The sequence below is a fragment of the Aquarana catesbeiana genome, linkage group LG02 (genome assembly GCF_042186555.1).
Source record: "Aquarana catesbeiana isolate 2022-GZ linkage group LG02, ASM4218655v1, whole genome shotgun sequence".
Taxonomy (NCBI): domain Eukaryota; kingdom Metazoa; phylum Chordata; class Amphibia; order Anura; family Ranidae; genus Aquarana; species Aquarana catesbeiana.
Window position 1 is genome coordinate 93,378,834 of NC_133325.1, and position 17,710 is coordinate 93,396,543.

Here is a 17,710-nt window from a genome sequence, read left to right on the forward strand (position 1 = left end):
GAACGGTGCTTCCTGCCTACACCTACAACCCCTGGCAAAAAATATGGAATCACCAGTCCCTGAGGATGTTCCTTCAGTTGTTTATTGTTGTAGAAAAAAAGCAGAACACAGACATGGCCAAAAACTAAAGGCATTTCAAATGGCAACTTTCTGGCTTTAAGAAACACTAAAAGAAATCAAGAAAAATAATTGTGGTGGCCAGTAACAGTTGGATTTATAGAACAAGCACAGGGAATAAATTATGGAATCACTCATTTCTGAGGAAAAAATTATGGAATCATGAAAAACAAACAAAATAACACCCCAGCACATCACTAGTACTTTGTTGCACCACCTCTGGCTTTTATAACTGCTTGCAGTCTCTGAGGCATTGACTGACTTAATGAGTGATAAACAGTACTCTTCATTAATCTGGCTCCAGCCTTCTCTGATTGCTGTTGCCAAATCGTCTTTGCAGGTTGGAGCCTTGTCATGGACCATTTTCTTTAACTTCCACCACAGATTTTCAATTGGATTGAGATCCGGACTGTTTGCAGGCCATGACATTGACCTTATGTGTCTTTCTTCAAGGAATTTTTTCAGTTTTTGCTCTATGGCAAGATGCATTATCATCTTGATAAATTATTTCATCGTCCCCAAACATCCTTTCAATAGATGGGATAAGAAAAGTGTCCAAAATTTCAATGTAAACCTGTACATTTATTGAAGATTTAATGACAGCCATCTCCCCAGTGCCTTTACCTGACATGCAGCCCCATATCATAATTGACTGTGGAAATTTGCATGTTTTCTTCAGACAGTCGTCTGCATAAATCTCATTGGAACGGCACCAAACAAAAGTTCCAGCATCATCACCTTGCCCAATGCAGATTCGAGATTCATCACTGAATATGACTTTCATCCAATGTCCACGATTGCCTTTCCTTAGCCCATTGTAACCTTGTTTTTTTGTATTTAGGTGTTAGAGATGGCTTTCTTTTAGCTTTTCTGTATGTAAAACCCATTTCCTTTAGGCGGTTTCTTACAGTTAGTTCACAGATGTTGACTCCAGTTTCCTCCCATTTGTTCCTCATTTGTTTTGTTGTACATTTTCTGTCTTCAAGGCATATTGCTTTAAGTTTTTTGTCTTGACGCTTTGATGTCTTCCTTGGTCTACCAGTATGCTTGCCTTTAACCACCTTCCCATGTTGTTTGTATTTGGTCCATGTTTTGGACACAGCGGACTGTGAACAACCAACATCTTGTGCAACACTGCGTGATGATTTACTCTCTTTACCTACATACTAACAAGCAGATTTAATCTGATGCAGGTGTTAGTGTTTGTAATGAAAATTTACAGGGTGATTCCATATTTTTTTCCTCAGAATTGAGTGATTCCATAATTTATTCCCTGTGCTTGTTCTATAAATCTAACTGTTACTGGCCACCACAATTGGCCCCAAGCGTAACTGGGGCCTAATGATACAAAGGTGGAATTTTTTTCTTTTTTGAATTTGATCAATATGTATCATTTTTAGCTGCACCATACTCTTGGTCAGGGTTGCCAACCTCCCGCAGTATTTTTTACTGACAAAACATAGAAAATTTACTGGCAGAGCACTTTTTTTTTACTGGCAACCTGAGAAATTACAGAACTCCTATTGAAAACTAACGCTGAATATTTTAACAGTATAAACATGATATGGAAACACTGACAATACCTATAAAAAAAATCATTTGCTTGATTTACACTTAAAAAGTCAACACAGCATGAAATTATCAGCCCCTGATATTTACTGGCAGTTGTAAAAAAAAAAATCACAGATTTTTACAAACTGTCAGTAAATTTACTGGCGGTTGGCAACCCTGCTCTTGGTTCTAGCAAAAAATATTTCATACCCAGACACAGCAGTGTTAATGATTCACACCTATGCATTTTTAGTGCTTTTTGCATTTTGGACAGTGGTGCAAATCTGAAAAATGCAAAAAGCACTAAAAATGCATAGTTAGGAATCAGGCATAAGGCTCGATTCACATCTATGCATGTTGCTTTTGAGTGTTTCTGCAGGGCTTTTTGCGGTGCTTGCCATGTTTTTCAGCGATTTGCGGTTTGCATTTTTTTTTTTACACTGTATATAGGTGGTTGCTAAAAAAGGGGGGCCGGGAAGCCGACCGCCACGTCCTTAACAACTGATGAGTCATTAGCTGTCAGCGGGCTTCCCCACTGAATATAAAAAAAATAAAATTGCCAGCAAAAAAAAAATTGTGAAAAAAAAAAACACAGCGTGGGGTTCCCCCCCCTAGGTCAATACCAGGCCCTTGGGTCTAGTATGAATTCGGAGGGGTCCCCATGCCAAAACTGAAAAAAAAGGACTTCTCCCACTTCTTCTTCAGTTCCTCTTCTTTCTCCTGTCTGTTCTTTATCAGGTGTCCTTCTTCCTCGGCCGCCACACCCGCCGACGGCCCCCTCCGATGCTGCATCACGCTGATCTGTCCGCACCAATGTCAAGTATTTCTTAGATAACTATGGGGTGTGGCCATTGGAATACCTCATTCAGAGGCCCCGCCCCCTCATGACGTCATGGACCCATCATGTCCTGGGTGGTGAAGTCACAAGGGGGCGGGGTCTCCGGATGACGTCATCTGATGGCCACGCCATTTTTTTCCCATTTTGACGTGGGGGGTCCCCTCCGAATCCATACTAGACCCAAGGGCATGGTATGGTGGACCCAGGGAGGACAGACCTCACGCTGTTTTATTACACGTGTTTTTTTTTTTTTGTTTTTTTTTTAACATTCAGCTGTCAGCGGGGAAGCCCGCTGACAGGTAATGACTCGTCAGTTGTTAAGGACGTGGGGGCTGGCTTCCCAGCCCTCTCTTTAGCAACCAACTATATACAGGGTAAAAAAAAAAAAACACAAAACGCAAATCGCGGCAACATTTTTTTGGATGTGGGTCCATTGAAGTCTATTACATGCAAAATGCTGCATTTTGCGTGAAAAAAAAGTCCCCGACCCTTTCCAAAAATGCAGAGGCACAAAAATGCATTGATGTGAACGTATTCCATAGGAACCCATGTTAAAAAAAATCCCTGCATTTCTGCAAAATGCATCAAAAACGCATTAGTGTGAATCGAGCCTAAAACAGAGTGGATGTTCATTACAAATAATTACAATACTGACCATTTGTTCATGATATGTGTGATCTGACAGCGTGTGCATCCTTTCTAGCTCCATTGTCATTCCTGGACTCTGCTCAGCTCCTGAAAACAGGATAAATTATAAGTAAACTGAATTTTGCGCCTTGGATAATTTGTGTCCACAACACACACATACAGTCAGGTCCATAAATATTGGGACATCGACACAATTCTAATCTTTTTGGCTCTATGCACGAGTCGTGCAGCACGACCAAAATGGATTTGAAATGAAAGGAACAAGATATGCTTTAACTGCAGACTTTCAGATTTAATTTGAGGGTATTTACATCCAAATCAGGTGAACGGTGTAGGAATTACACCAGTTTGTATATGTGCCTCCCACTTTTTAAGGGACAGATTAACAATCATCCATCAAACTTTCACTTTTTAATACTTGGTTGCAAATCCTTTGCAGTCAATTACATCCTGAAATCTGGAACGCACAGACATCACCAGACGCTGGGTTTCATCCTTGGTGATGCTCTGCCAGGCCTCTACTGCAACTGTCTTCAGTTCCTGCTTGTTCTTGGGGCACTTTCCCTTCAGTTTTGTCTTCAGCAAGTGAAATGCATGCTCAATCGGATTCAGGTCAGGTGATTGACTTGGCCATTGCATAACATTCCACTTCTTTCCCTTAAACTCTTTTGGTTGCTTTCGCAGTATGCTTCGGGTCATTGTCCATCTGCACTGTGAAGTGACGTCCAATGAGTTCTGAAGCATTTTGCTGAATATGATCAGATAATATTGCCCGAAACACTTCAGAATTCATCCTGCTGCTTTTGTCAGCAGTCACATCATCAATAAATACAAGAGAACCAGTTCCATTGGCAGCCATACATGCCCACGCCATGACGCTACCACCACCATGCTTCACTGATGAGGTGGTATGCTTTGGATCATGAGCAGTTCCTTTTCTTCTCCATACTCTTCTCTTCCCATCACTCTGGTTTTGAGGCTCCCCAATGGTTTACATCTTGTAGTGAACCCTCTGTATTCACTCTAGTGAAGTCTTCTTTTGATTGTTGACTTTGACACACATACACTTACCTCCTGGAGAGTGTTCTTGATCTGGACAACTGTTGTGAAGGGTGTTTTCTTCACCAGGGAAAGAATTATTCAGTCATCCACCACAGTTGTTTTCCGTGGTCTTCCGGGTCTTTTGGTGTTGCTGAGCTCACCAGTAAGTTCTTTCTTTTTAAGGATGTTCCAAACAGTTGATTTGGCCACACCTAATGATTTTGCTATCTCTCTGATGGGGTTGTTTTGTTTTTTCAGCCTAATGATGGCTTGCTTCACTGATAGTGACAGCTCTTTGGATCTCATATTGAGAGTTGACAGCAATAGATTCCAAATGCAAATAGCACACTTGAAATGAACTCTGGACCTTTTATCTGCTCCTTGTAAATGGGATAATGAGGGAATAACACACACCTGGCCATGGAACAGCTGAGCAGCCAATTGTCCCATTACTTTTGGTCCCTTTAAAAAGTGGGAGGAACATATACAAACTGTTGTAATTCCTACACCGTTCATCTGATTTGGATGTAAATGCCCTCAAATTAAAGCTGAAAGTCTGCAGTTAAAGCACATCTTATTCGTTTCATTTCAAATCCATTGTGGTGGTGTATAGAGCCAAAAAGAGTAGAATTGTGTCAATATTCCAATATTTATGGACCTGACTGTAAGTGGAGATTTACTAAGACTGGAGCACACAGAATCTTCTGCAGCTGTACATAATAACCAATCAATTTCTAGGTTTAATGGTCAAAGCTTAAGGCCCCTTTCACACTTGTACGACTTGTCCCATGATTTGGGACTGCAAAGTAGCATGACAAGTCGTTCCCCATGATTTCCAATGACAACCATTCATATTAGTACAACTTCAAGTCATGCCGACTTCAAAGTAGTCCCTGCACTACTTTTGGTCCAACTTTGATGCAAGTTACACAGGCATTCCCCGAAATTGCGGCAAAATCATGGCCGTAAAATCGCGACTTTGAAGTCATAGTAGTGTGAAAGGGGCCTAATTGAACAAACTGAAGTTAAAAGCTGATTGGTTACTATTCACAGCTGCATACCTCCCAATTTTTTGAGATGGGAATGAGGGACACCTATTATCAAAAGTATATAGGCATAGGACAACCCCCTGCCACGCCCCTCTTAACTACTTAAGCCCCGGACCATTTTGGTGGCCAAAGACCAGAGCACTTTTGCGATTCGGCACTGCATCGCTTTAACTGACAATTGCGCGGTCGTGTGACGTGGCTCCCAAACAAAATTAACGTCCTTTTTTTTTTCCCACAAATAGAGCTTTCTTTTGGTGGTATTTGATCACTTCTGCGGTTTTTATTTTTTGCGCTATAAACAAAAAAAGAGCGACAATTTTGAAAAAAAAACACATTGTTTTTTACTTTTTGCTATGATAAATATCTCCAAAAAATACATAAAACATTTTTTTTCCTCAGTTTAGGCCGATACAAATTCTACTACGTATTTTTGGTAAAAAAAATTGCAATAAGCGTTTATTGATTGGTTTGCGCAAAAGTTATAGCGTCTACAAAATAGGGGATAGTTTATGGCATTTTTATTAAATATATTTTATTTTTTTTACTAGTAATGGCGGCGATCAGCAATTTTTATTGTGACTGTGACATTATGGCGGACAAATCAGACAATTCTGACACATTTTTGGGACCATTGGCATTAATACAGCGATCAATGCTAAAAAATTGCATTGATTACTGTAAAAATGTCACTGGCTGTCAAGGGGTTAACCTCTAGGTGGCGCTGTAGGGGTTAAGTGTGTCCTAGGGAGTGTTTCTAACTGTGGGGGGAGGGGTTGTGTGTGACACTACACTGATCGCCGCTCCCGATCACAGGGAGCAGAGATCAGTGACAGTGTGACTAGGCAAAACGGGGAGATGCTTGTTTACATTAGAATCTCCCCATTCTTCCTCACCGTGAGACAATCGTGGGTATCCCTGCAAACATCAGGTCCGCGGGACCCGTGATCACGGTCATGGAGCTCCCGGTGGGCGCACGCGCCCGCAAGCCGCCTCTTAAAGGGCAACGTACAGGTACGTTAATCTGCCTGTACGTGCCCTTCTGCCACAGTATATCTGCGTGAGGCGGTCGGGAAGCGGTTAAAGGAGAATTAAACAAAAAAAAAGATTGGTTAAACCCGCAAGTGCTGTTTTTTACCACTACTATTCCTTTTATATTGGTTTTTTTGAAATTTACTAATGCAGCAATTTAGAATTTGGATGAAAGGTTTAGCACTGTGAAACACTTTTTGAAAGATAAATAGTGTTTTTTTTTATACAACTATATAGATCAGACGAAAATAAGGGACAAATGAGGAGGAAAGAGGGACAGAGGAACATTGTTCCAAATCACGGACAGACCGGAGCTATGCAGCTGCACCAAATTCTATATGCATTAGTTCTAGTAAACCTCCCTTTGCATCTAAAAACAAAACAGATAAAAGTTGAAAAGCTATTACTACTATAGGGGTTCATGCATATGGGCACATTCCTCCTCATATAAAAACACTGATATATTTTGGTCCCCAGGAGGCAACAGTGTTGCATGCATGCGCCCAAAGACATGAATGGTTGTGGGCGGCTGTACGCAGGTAACGTCTGTACGCATGTGCCACTTGCGGTGTGTCACTGTAACATGTACAGATGTTACAGTCGCATGTAACTGCGTACAACCACTACCAATAATGTCTATGGACAGCTATACGCAGCACCAGGGGCTTCCAGGCACCAAAATACATCAATGTTTTTATATTGTAAGGAGAAATGTGCCTGTTTGCATAAGTCCTTAGGCCTGATTCACACCTATGCATTTTTAGTGCTTTTTGCATTTTGCAGATTTGCACTACAATCCATTTAACATGGTTTCCTATGGAACACGTTCTGTAGTGCAAATCTGCGAAATGCAAAAAGCACTAAAAATCCATGGGTGTGAATCGGGCCTAATGCCGCGTACACATGGTCGGACTTTCTATCCTACTTGGTCCGGCACACTTTCCGACGGACTTTGTCCGCCAGGTGCGCCGGACTTTAAAACGGACGGACTTGCCCACACACACCCGGACTTTCCGGCGGGCTAAGTCCGCCCGTCTTTCCGACGGACTTTCGCCGGAGTTCCGGCGGACTTTCAGAATGAACGGACTTGCCCACACACGGACAAGTCCGTTTATTTTGAACGTGACTCAGGTGCGACGGGACTAGAAAAGGATGTCAATCTTGCCGCTTTTATCGGCGAGATTGACACCTTGCGAGCCCCGTCGCGGGGCATACCAGGCCCTTAGGTCTGGTATGGATTATAAAGGGAACCCCCTACGCCGAAAAAACGGCGTGGGGTCCCCCCTAAAATCCATACCAGACCCCGATCCGAGCACGCAGCCTGGCCGGTCAGGAAAGGGGGTGGGGACGAGCGAGCGCCCCCCCCCTCCTGAACCGTACCAGGCCGCATGCCCTCAACATGGGGGGTGGGTGCTTTGGGGGAGGGGGGCGCCCTGCGGGGCCCCCCCACCCCAAAGCACCTTGTCCCCATGTTGATGAGGACAAGGGCCTCTTCCCGACAACCCTGGCCGTTGGTTGTCGGGGTCTGCGGGCGGGGGCTTATCGGAATCTGGGAGCCCCCTTTAATAAGGGGACCCCCAGATCCCGGCCCCCCACCCTATGTGAATGAGTATGGGGTACATGGTACCCCTACCCATTCACCTAGGGAAAAAGTGTAAGTAATAAAACACACTACACAGGTTTTTAAAATATTTTATTAAACAGCTCGGGGGGGGGGGGATCTTCCTCCGGCTTCGGGGGTCTTCTTCCGGCTTCGGGGGTCCCTCCGCTTCATCTTCTCCCGGCGTCCGGTTGGTTCTTCTCCGCTCTCTTCTCCCGGTGTTCCTGTTCTTCGGCCGGCTCCTCTGCTGTCTTCAAGTAGCTCTCTTGCCAGCAGAGGTCCGGACTTCTGGGCTTCTGGGCTTCTGGGCTTCTCTTCCCCAGATGTTGACACGACGCTCTCTCCTGCTGGACTGCTCTCCGAGGGCTGCGTTGTGACTTATATAGGTGGAGACCCCGCCCCCTTTTGATGTCACAGTCCCTGGGCATGCTGGGACTGTGACGTTTTAGGGGGCGTGGTCACTGGGTGATGTTGACCACGCCCCCTAAAACGTCACAGTCCCAGCATGCCCAGGGACTGTGACATCAAAAGGGGGCGGGGTCTCCGCCTATATAAGTCACAACGCAGCCCTCGGAGAGCAGTCCAGCAGGAGAGAGCGTCGTGTCAACATCTGGGGAAGAGAAGCCCAGAAGCCCAGAAGCCCAGAAGTCCGGACCTCTGCTGGCAAGAGAGCTACTTGAAGACAGCAGAGGAGCCGGCCGAAGAACAGGAACACCGGGAGAAGAGAGCGGAGAAGAACCAACCGGACGCCGGGAGAAGATGAAGCGGAGGGACCCCCGAAGCCGGAAGAAGACCCCCGAAGCCGGAGGAAGATCCCCCCCCCCCCCGAGCTGTTTAATAAAATATTTTAAAAACCTGTGTAGTGTGTTTTATTACTTACACTTTTTCCCTAGGTGAATGGGTAGGGGTACCATGTACCCCATACTCATTCACATAGGGTGGGGGGCCGGGATCTGGGGGCCCCCTTATTAAAGGGGGCTCCCAGATTACGATAAGCCCCCGCCCGCAGACCCCGACAACCAACGGCCAGGGTTGTCGGGAAGAGGCCCTTGTCCTCATCAACATGGGGACAAGGTGCTTTGGGGGGGGGCCCCGCAGGGCGCCCCCCTCCCCCAAAGCACCCACCCCCCATGTTGAGGGCATGCGGCCTGGTACGGTTCAGGAGGGGGGGGCGCTCGCTCGTCCCCACCCCCTTTCCTGACCGGCCAGGCTGCGTGCTCGGATCGGGGTCTGGTATGGATTTTAGGGGGGACCCCACGCCGTTTTTTCGGCGTAGGGGGTTCCCTTTATAATCCATACCAGACCTAAGGGCCTGGCATGCACCGCGCTCACCGCAATAGGAAAATTTGTTTTTCCTATTGCAGAGAGCGCGAGATGCAATACCCTGCCCTCGCATCGTATCTGGTCCGTCGGACCAGCCTACACACGAGCGGGCTTTCCGTCGGACCAGCACACACACGAGCGGACTTTCCGCCCGAAACTGAGTCCTACGGAAAGATTTAAAACTTGTTTCAAATCTAGGTCCGGTGGGCTTTTGGGAAGAAGTCCGCCGGAAAAGTCCGCCGCCACACACGGGCGGATTGTCCGGCACACTCTGGTCCGCCGGACCAAGTATGCCGGAAAGTCCGACCGTGTGTACGCGGCATAAGGCTCTTTTCCCCCTCTGTTTTAACCTGGTGATCTGGCCAGTAACACATCTCCTGTATTCAAGTGCCTACATTCTGGATCAAGGCGCACAGGGGGCATCTTTGGACAACAGCATTGTCAGTCTTGGGGGAGAGGAGTGTAATATGTAGTAGAACATTTAGGCTGGGTTCACATATGAGCTGCATGCGGCTCACGGCAGGAGTCCGGTGCGTCCTCGTTCACCGTTTTGGGTCCGATTTCAGCCCAAATTTTTTGCTGAAATCGGACCTGAAACAGACCAAAAGATGCACAGGACTCCTGTGCAATTTGCACCGGAGCCACTGCAGAGATATGTGAACCAGCTCCATAGAGAACCGGTCACAATCTCCTGCTGTGCGAAGTAATCCACATCCAATTCGCACTAGTGTAAACCCAGCCTTAAACACACTACCAAATTGAAGCGAAACTCCAGCCAATACTTTATAAGCAGTTACAGCAATCAGTTTTATTCTTTTTAGGACAAAGGATTTCCATAAATACTGTATTTATTGGCATATAACACTCACTTTTTCACCCTAAAAATTGGGTGCAAATAGCACATGCGTGTTATACGCCAATACTTCAATTTTAGATGCCTCGGAGGGGACAGGGAGGGGGGCAGGACGAGCGCTGTCAGATTACATACAGGAGAATTTCATGTTTACTTGGCGGCCTCTGTAAAAGTAAGTCCCCTCTCCTGGGCCGCCCCCCTCCCTGTCCCCTCTAAGCTGCAGATGGGCATCGATCAGGCTGCACTGATGGCAATGGTGAGGCTGCTGTATTGATGGCAATGGTGAGGCTGCATTGATGTGGACTGATGAGGTTGCATTGATGGCACTTGTGAGGCTGCAGATGGGCATTGATGAGGCTGCATTGGTGCAATGGTGAGGCTGCAGATGGGCATTGAACTGGCTGTATTGATGGCAATGGTGAGACTGTAGATGGGCACTGACCCTTATTTTGCTTCAAAGTTCCTTATTTAAATTTTTTTTCCCCTGAAACTTCCCTCTTAAAATGAATGTGCGTGTTATACGCCGATAAATATGGTAAATAAAACAAATTATTGTAAGCTCCCCTGTCAGTAGTAAATTGTGTCTCATCCCTGCAATTGCAAGAAAGCTTGTTCTTTTGAAAAACAAAATATTTACTATCCTGATCACCAGGTGGAAATAGAAGAAAGAACACCTTAAAAAAAAAAAAAAAAAAAAAAAAATAGTACAGCCATCACATTTAAGAATTTGTAAGCTGCAAAATGTTTGCTTTTGGGTTGAATGGCGCTTTAATTATGACTTTTTCTGTTATGACTGCAGCACTTTTCAAATAAATTCCAAAATTACTAAAGAGGACCACCAACGCAGGGTGATGGAGTTTATAGGTGATCAGTTTCTTACATATTCTTAAATGTGAAAATGTTGCTTCCTTCGTTGTATGCTTCTGTGTGGCTAAAAAATGACATGCACTTGTAATTGTCTTTAATACAGTTTATTTAATAAAAATTAAATGAGACAGAAAATGTAAGAGCCAAACATGCTGAACTACTCAGCCACTGTCCATAGATTACTTCTAAAAGGTACTCTATGAAGAACAGTTTACTGTATGTTCAGAAAAAGTCCATTATCCTGTTTAAAGCTAAACTTCAGGCAACGAAACAGATTACATACATATAGGACATGTGTTTTACCAGCCAAAGGATTTTATATTTCTATTCGTCCAGTTCTGAGATTCATACAACTCTGCCCCACAGCACAGCTCTGTCTGGCAGAGGAGGCCCTTTTTTTTTTTTTTCTTTTTTTTCTTGCTGCACTTAACAAAAAAATAGAGGTCTCCTTCCTATTCCCACTTTATAACTGGACAGAGGAGAAAGCAGCAGACTGATGAGCTCTTCACCCTGTCACTCTGCTTGCTACTCCTATCAGAATGCTCCTTACACTGCAGCACACCTGATTGCTGCTTCACCCTCATCCAGTCTGAGCTCTGCTTGCATTAACAGAAAAAAATTGTCATAATGAATACAAAGCTGCATTCATTTGTGTCCTTTTTTATATAAAGTGTAGCTTTAATGCACTAAATCCTAACTTTAAAACATTTTTTTTTATGCTGCCCATACACATAACGATAAACAGACTTTACTTTTTCAATCACTTGCTTCAAAATAATCTTTAATGTAACAAAAAAAAAAACAATACGTATTCAATTTGATTTTCCACCAGAATCATATAGAATTTTATATTTTTATGTGACTTTGTCGATAGAACAGAGAATTGAATGCAATTGATTTTACAAAGAGGATTTCATTGAAACATTTGTGACATTGAGTGATTGCATTGGAGTATTCCCATTTATCAGATTTTCACTTTGGATTACTGTACAACTAAAACTTCCTATGATTAATTGCTAAAGGAAGATCACACCCTGTGGAATAATGACCTAAATGACGCAGTATTTTTATTTTGTGATTATAAACATTAGGTAGTATATGGAGTGGGCAGTACAAGTTAAAATCACTGGTGTAGACTAGAGAGTGCTGATTTTCCAGCTCTCCATATCTCATCACAGGCTTACATTTGTTGTGTGTTGTCTAAAATTATAGATACCTGGACAGCATTCTAGTGATTATCATTTTAAACAATGCAATAATGAAAATCATTATGCACCTGAAAATCCACTCTGGTAATCTGATGCATGGGTATTACACATACTGAAAGGGTTAGAACCTTCAGGCTGGGTTCACACTATCGCAAATTGGATGAGAGTTTCCCCGCATCCAATTTGCATGTCAGGAGATTGTGATGTGCTCTCTATGGAGCCAGTTCACACATCTCTGGAGCGGCTCCGGGGCGAATTGCACAGGAGCTCTGTGCGTCTTCTGGTCTGAATTCAGCCAAAAATGCGGACCCAAATCGGACCTGGAGCCCAGGTTCACACTGAGTTGCGGGAATTAAGCCGATTTCACTCCCGCACGTCAGTCCTGATTTCAGCAGCGATTTCACAGACATCTGTCCAGGTTTCTGCACAGATGTCAATGGAAATCGCAACCTGAAATCGCAAAAAGTAGTACAGAAATGACTTATTGAAATCGGAGCGGCGCCGCACCGATTAGGATGGTGCCATTGTCGTCAATGTGCTTCAGTTTGAACCCAGCCTTAAGGTTAGGTTTTATTAACTATCCTCTAGATAATGTCACATAGTCAGAAATAAACAGTATAAATACATTAAAACAAATGTTATGGTTGCACTACCAGTCTTCAATAATAATACAGTAAAGTATAGGAAAGGGTAGCGCTAAATATACCAAAAAATGGAACACCAAAAGTATAGTGAACCAAGGTGAAAAGTAAGTGAAAATACTTTAACACAAGGTGATAGTGTTCAAAACCTCTGGAGGGTAAGAAACACAATACAAAAGTAGTGTATGATACCTAAAACATAATAAAGTCCACTAAATAAAAAGAAATATAAATAAACTTCATAAAAATGTCCAATCAAATGGCTGTGATACAATCCTCTGTGATAAATGGTGGAACAACTGTAGGCAAAAAAATAACTGCGTGGCACAAGCAGAGCAGGATGGACATTCATCTGATGGAAAGTTGTAGATAAATACTTCTTACCGGACAAGGTGGACCGACCTGTCATACAACAGTGGGTCAATCGGGCCTGGGTTGACCAAAAGCCAGATGTTCATCGGTAATACCATCTCGGAAATAGACGGAACCTGTAGAGCAGGGGTCTACAAACTATGGCCCTCCAGTTGTTCAGGAACTACAATTCCCATTCCCATCATGCCTAGTCATGTCTGTGAATTTTAGAGTTTTACAATGCCTCATGGGATGTGTAGTTCCGTAACAGCTGGAGGGCTGTAGTTTGAGGATCCCTGCTGTAGAGGGATCACTCCAGGAGCAGATGTTCGATCAATCCATATGTATGGATCCAGGTATGGCAACCAAATCTCCAGGGCTCGGTTAAGTCTTCTAAGCAGGTAAAGATTGAACCTCAATTGAGGGTCCAAATGGGGGACCAGTGACAAAAATGGAACGTTGTCACATTAAACCATGTGGCCAAAAAGAAAAAAGGTTCCATATGGCGCAGGTCATAACAATTAAAAGATGTTTAATCTTATAAAATACTGCACCATATGGAGCCTTTTTTCCTTTTTGGCCACATGGTTTAAGGTGACAATGTTCCATTTGTCACTAGTCCCCCATTTGGACCCTCAATTAAGGTTCAATCTTTACCTGCTTAGAAGACTTAACCGAGCCCTGGAGATTTGGTTGCCATACCTGGATCCATACATACGGATTGATCCAACATCTGCTCCTGGAATGATCCCTCTACAGATTCCATCTACCTCCGAGTTGGTATTACCGATGAACATCTGGCTTTTGGCCAGCCCAAGCCTGACTGACCCACTGTCGTATGACAGGTGGATCCACCTTGTCCGGTAAGAAGTATCTATCTATGTACACCTTTGATATGTCTCCTGGGTTCGGTTGATGCTGAAATGTATCCAAAAGGCGTATATATAATGATAACTAGATTACTATACTTGGCTAGAAAACTCATAGCACGTTATTGGCTTGCGAATAACGTGCCTACGAAGGCTCTGTGGATTGCATATGTCAACTCCCTCCTCATTAGAGAGCAACTGGCATATAGACATAGGAAGGCCCCAAAAAAATTTGACCTTATATGGCAAAACTGGCTGGATAATCCCAACCTTGCTCCAACCCAATTAGTAATGGCTAGACTGCTACGGTTATAAGAACTTTAATGCTGTAAATAGACACTCCTCTAGTGCCTGAGGCCTCTCCTGTAATGCATATACTGTGTAGAAGGTAACTTATATGGCAATAAGGCCCATAGACAGACCTGGAGGAGTGAATAGATACCCTGTAATATTAAATATTCTCTCAGATTGTTTTTGTTATTACTTAGAAGGGTGAACTTTCTCTCCTTCTTGTGGTTTCTTTTATTTTCTTAGTTTTTGTTTGTGTTAAGTTTATGTTCTACAAAAAACGAAGGTATACGTACATGATCCTAGATAACGGAGTTTTATGTATGTATAGGTCTGATGCAATGTATATGTACAGAATGGGGAACAGTGTATGCCCCCTTTATTGTAAAACTGTTACCCAGTGATTCTTGTCAATAAAAAAAGTTTTGATTAAAAAAAAAAAGTATCTATCTACAACTTTCCATCAGACGAATGTCCATCCTGCTTTGTTTATGCCATGCAGTTATTTTTTTGCTTACATTTGTTCCACCATTTATCACAGAGGATTGTATCATAGCCATTTGATTGGACACTTTTTATTTTGTTTATTTGCATTTCTTTTTATTTAGTGGACTTTATTATGTTTTAGGTATCATAAACTACTTTTGTATTGTGTTTCTTACCCTTAAGAGGTTTTGAACACTATCACCTTGTGTTAAAGTATTTTCACTTAGACCCCTTTCACACTGGGTTGTTTTGCAGGCGCCTGCAAACCGACCTGAAACAGCTGCTGCTGTGTCTCCAGTGTGAAAGCCCGAGGGCTTTCACACTGGAGCAGTGCACTGGCAGGACGGTCAAACAAGTCCTGCTAGCAGCATCTTTGGAGCGGTGAAGGAGCGGTGTATATACCACTCCTCCACCGCTCCTGCCCATTGAAATCAATGGGGCACCGCGGTTATACCACCGGCAAAGCGCCTCGGCAGAGGCGCTTTGCGGTGGTTTTTAACCCTTTCTCGGCCGCTGGCGGGGGGTAAAACCGCCCCGCTAGCATCCAAATACCGCCACTAAAACGACGGTAAAAATAGCGGCGCTTTACTGCCGACGCACCTCCTGCCCCAGTGTGAAAGGTGCCTTACTTTTCGCCTTGGTTCACCATACTTTTTGGTATATTTAGCGCTACACTTTCCTATACTTTATTCATTTGGACTTTGTTTGTTTCAGTGTTAGCAGCTTTTTGCATTTAATTCATCAGTGGTTTAGCTCAGCAATTTCCATATTTTTCACAATGATAATACAGTGCAGACGTACCTATCTGAGCAGAGTTGAAACTATTTGACTCTGATAATTCCACATCAGATCCAGAATCACTTCTAATATAAAAACCTCTGCAAAAAAGAATCCATAATTTTGTATCAGTACAGATCCAATCTACAGTGAAATACATGTTATCAACCACTTCATGCCTTACTTACATTAAGGTTTGCCACAGAAGAGGAGAATGTTACAAATTTTGGCCCAATACAGCCATTTTAAAGGCTAAGTTCAACTATTACATATACTGTATTTTTGCAGGATATAAATGTGCATATATTTATTTTCCCACATATGCCTGAAAACAATTAACCTGCGATCATTGGATTACAGATGCAAAGCCAGGCTGTAGACTCTCCCTCCAGCAATCTTGTCACCTTTGTATGGGCTTTTCCAGAAGTGTCAAGGTACTACAAGAGTACTGATTTCCGCATTCGTAGTCCACTGAGAACTACAAGTTCATCTTCCACTGTGGCAGATGGCACTTAGTTTATTCATTCACAGATACCTGTTAGTGAATGATGCAGCTGTGTAGGCAGAGCCATGCTCAGCCATGACAACTTTAAATATGAGGAACCCCAACACACTGTAAAAAAGAGGGGGGCTCTGGCGGTGGGAGGAGAGTGTCTAAGAACATAATACAGGTGTAACATGTTCCTAAAGATGAACTTAACCTTCAAACTGACCATGCATGCACAGATATCTTTTGTTCACCCTGCAGACTGAACGTATCAAATCTAACGGCTTTTTCCATCAATGCTAAACAGTGTGGATGGATAAACTTCCTTGATGGCTACTGTATTCAGACAGCCACACCTGCAACTGTCAGAATACCCAAACAGTGACTGCAGCCCCCAAGTCAGGTTTTAGGCTGGGGTCACACTGTTGTGAGGATCGGCTCAAAGCAGGGGTCTGGTGCGTCCCTGTTCTCCATTTCAGGGATGAATCAGGCCCCAATTTTTGCCTGAATTCGGATCTGAAATGGACCAGAAGACACACATGACCCTTGTGCAATCCGATCCACGGCTGCCCCCGGAGATTTGTAAACCGGCTCCATTGAGAGGCAGTCACAGGCTCCTGTAATGCGAACTGGATGCGGGGAAATCTTCCAATTCGCATTAATGTGACCCCAGCCTTAAACATTTAAAGGGTGGTCTCCACAAATCTGCACTTTACAAGCAATCTTCTAAACCCCATGTTATCTGGGGTAGCTCTGGAATGACTGTCAACCAGTTTGGTGAAAGCTAAACGGTTATTTTATCTGAATCATGGTTAAACAAAAAGATTACTTCAGCCAAAGTCAATAAACAGTCCAAATCCTGGTATCACAAACTAAACAGCAGGCTCACCGCTAATCTTTGGTACCATACAGGGGTTAGGCTTCCCCATAGTAATGGTGTCAGGGGGGCAACAAAGGGGAGGTAGCAACCCATGTTTCAACTTGTCTGGGAGCTCACAGTTGCCAAACAGCTTGCGAGTGTCTCTTCCACTCACTTCCCTGACACAGGTGCTGATTTCCCTCTGCTGCCTTTCAAGACCCCCCTCAACTGGGGCTTAACCCCTTCAGGACCAAAGTCCTGGTGATCAGGGTTTGGAGGCTCTTTTCGCCCAAGTCTCTTTGAACCTTCGAAATCTAGGGTCCCTAATAAAAATGTAGCAATCCAAAGAGTACAGAAAGTCAGTCCTCTCCAGCCAAACTTAACCCGGAGCACCTCACCCTGCATGGGTGAGAACCAAAGTACAGCAATGTCTCTGCAACTGTCCCCCTTAAAAGGGACCAGAACTCAAATATCGGGGAAATGTACTTGCCATCCAGGATACATTCTCATTGTCCTGTATATCCCCTATAGTGAATACGGCCAGGTCTACTCCTTGAGCTGTTTGTAGAAAAGGTAAGAGAAAAGGTAAGAAGCAGTGGCGGTTCCGTCCATTAGGGGTGCACGGGCGCCGTCCCCCCCCATCTATGCGTTCGGCCCCCTGATCTACATACAGGGCACCGGACTATGGCTTCCAATGGGGGGGGGGTTTTGAAGCACGTGATTAGAGCCAGAGGCTCGCATAGGCTTCAAAATAGGTGTGTGACGATAGCGAATGAATATTCGTTATTTTAACAATAAATCTCCTCCCCGCCAATCAGGAAGCTCATC

The 17,710-nt window shown here is 43.9% G+C and overlaps 1 protein-coding gene across 8 annotated transcripts in view; it reads right to left on the reverse strand.

Annotated features, from left to right (window-relative positions):
• LOC141127058 (uncharacterized) overlaps positions 1 to 17,710 on the reverse strand; it is a 291,214-nt gene that overhangs the window by 188,340 nt on the left and 85,164 nt on the right. For all 8 annotated transcript variants that reach the window (XM_073613212.1, XM_073613215.1, XM_073613214.1 and 5 more), the window contains 2 exons: positions 15,561 to 15,637; positions 3,162 to 3,241 (listed from right to left, as the gene is read on the reverse strand). In XM_073613212.1, the coding sequence (XP_073469313.1) occupies positions 3,162 to 3,241; positions 15,561 to 15,637 (157 nt within the window). The remainder of the gene's footprint in view (positions 1 to 3,161; positions 3,242 to 15,560; positions 15,638 to 17,710) is intronic.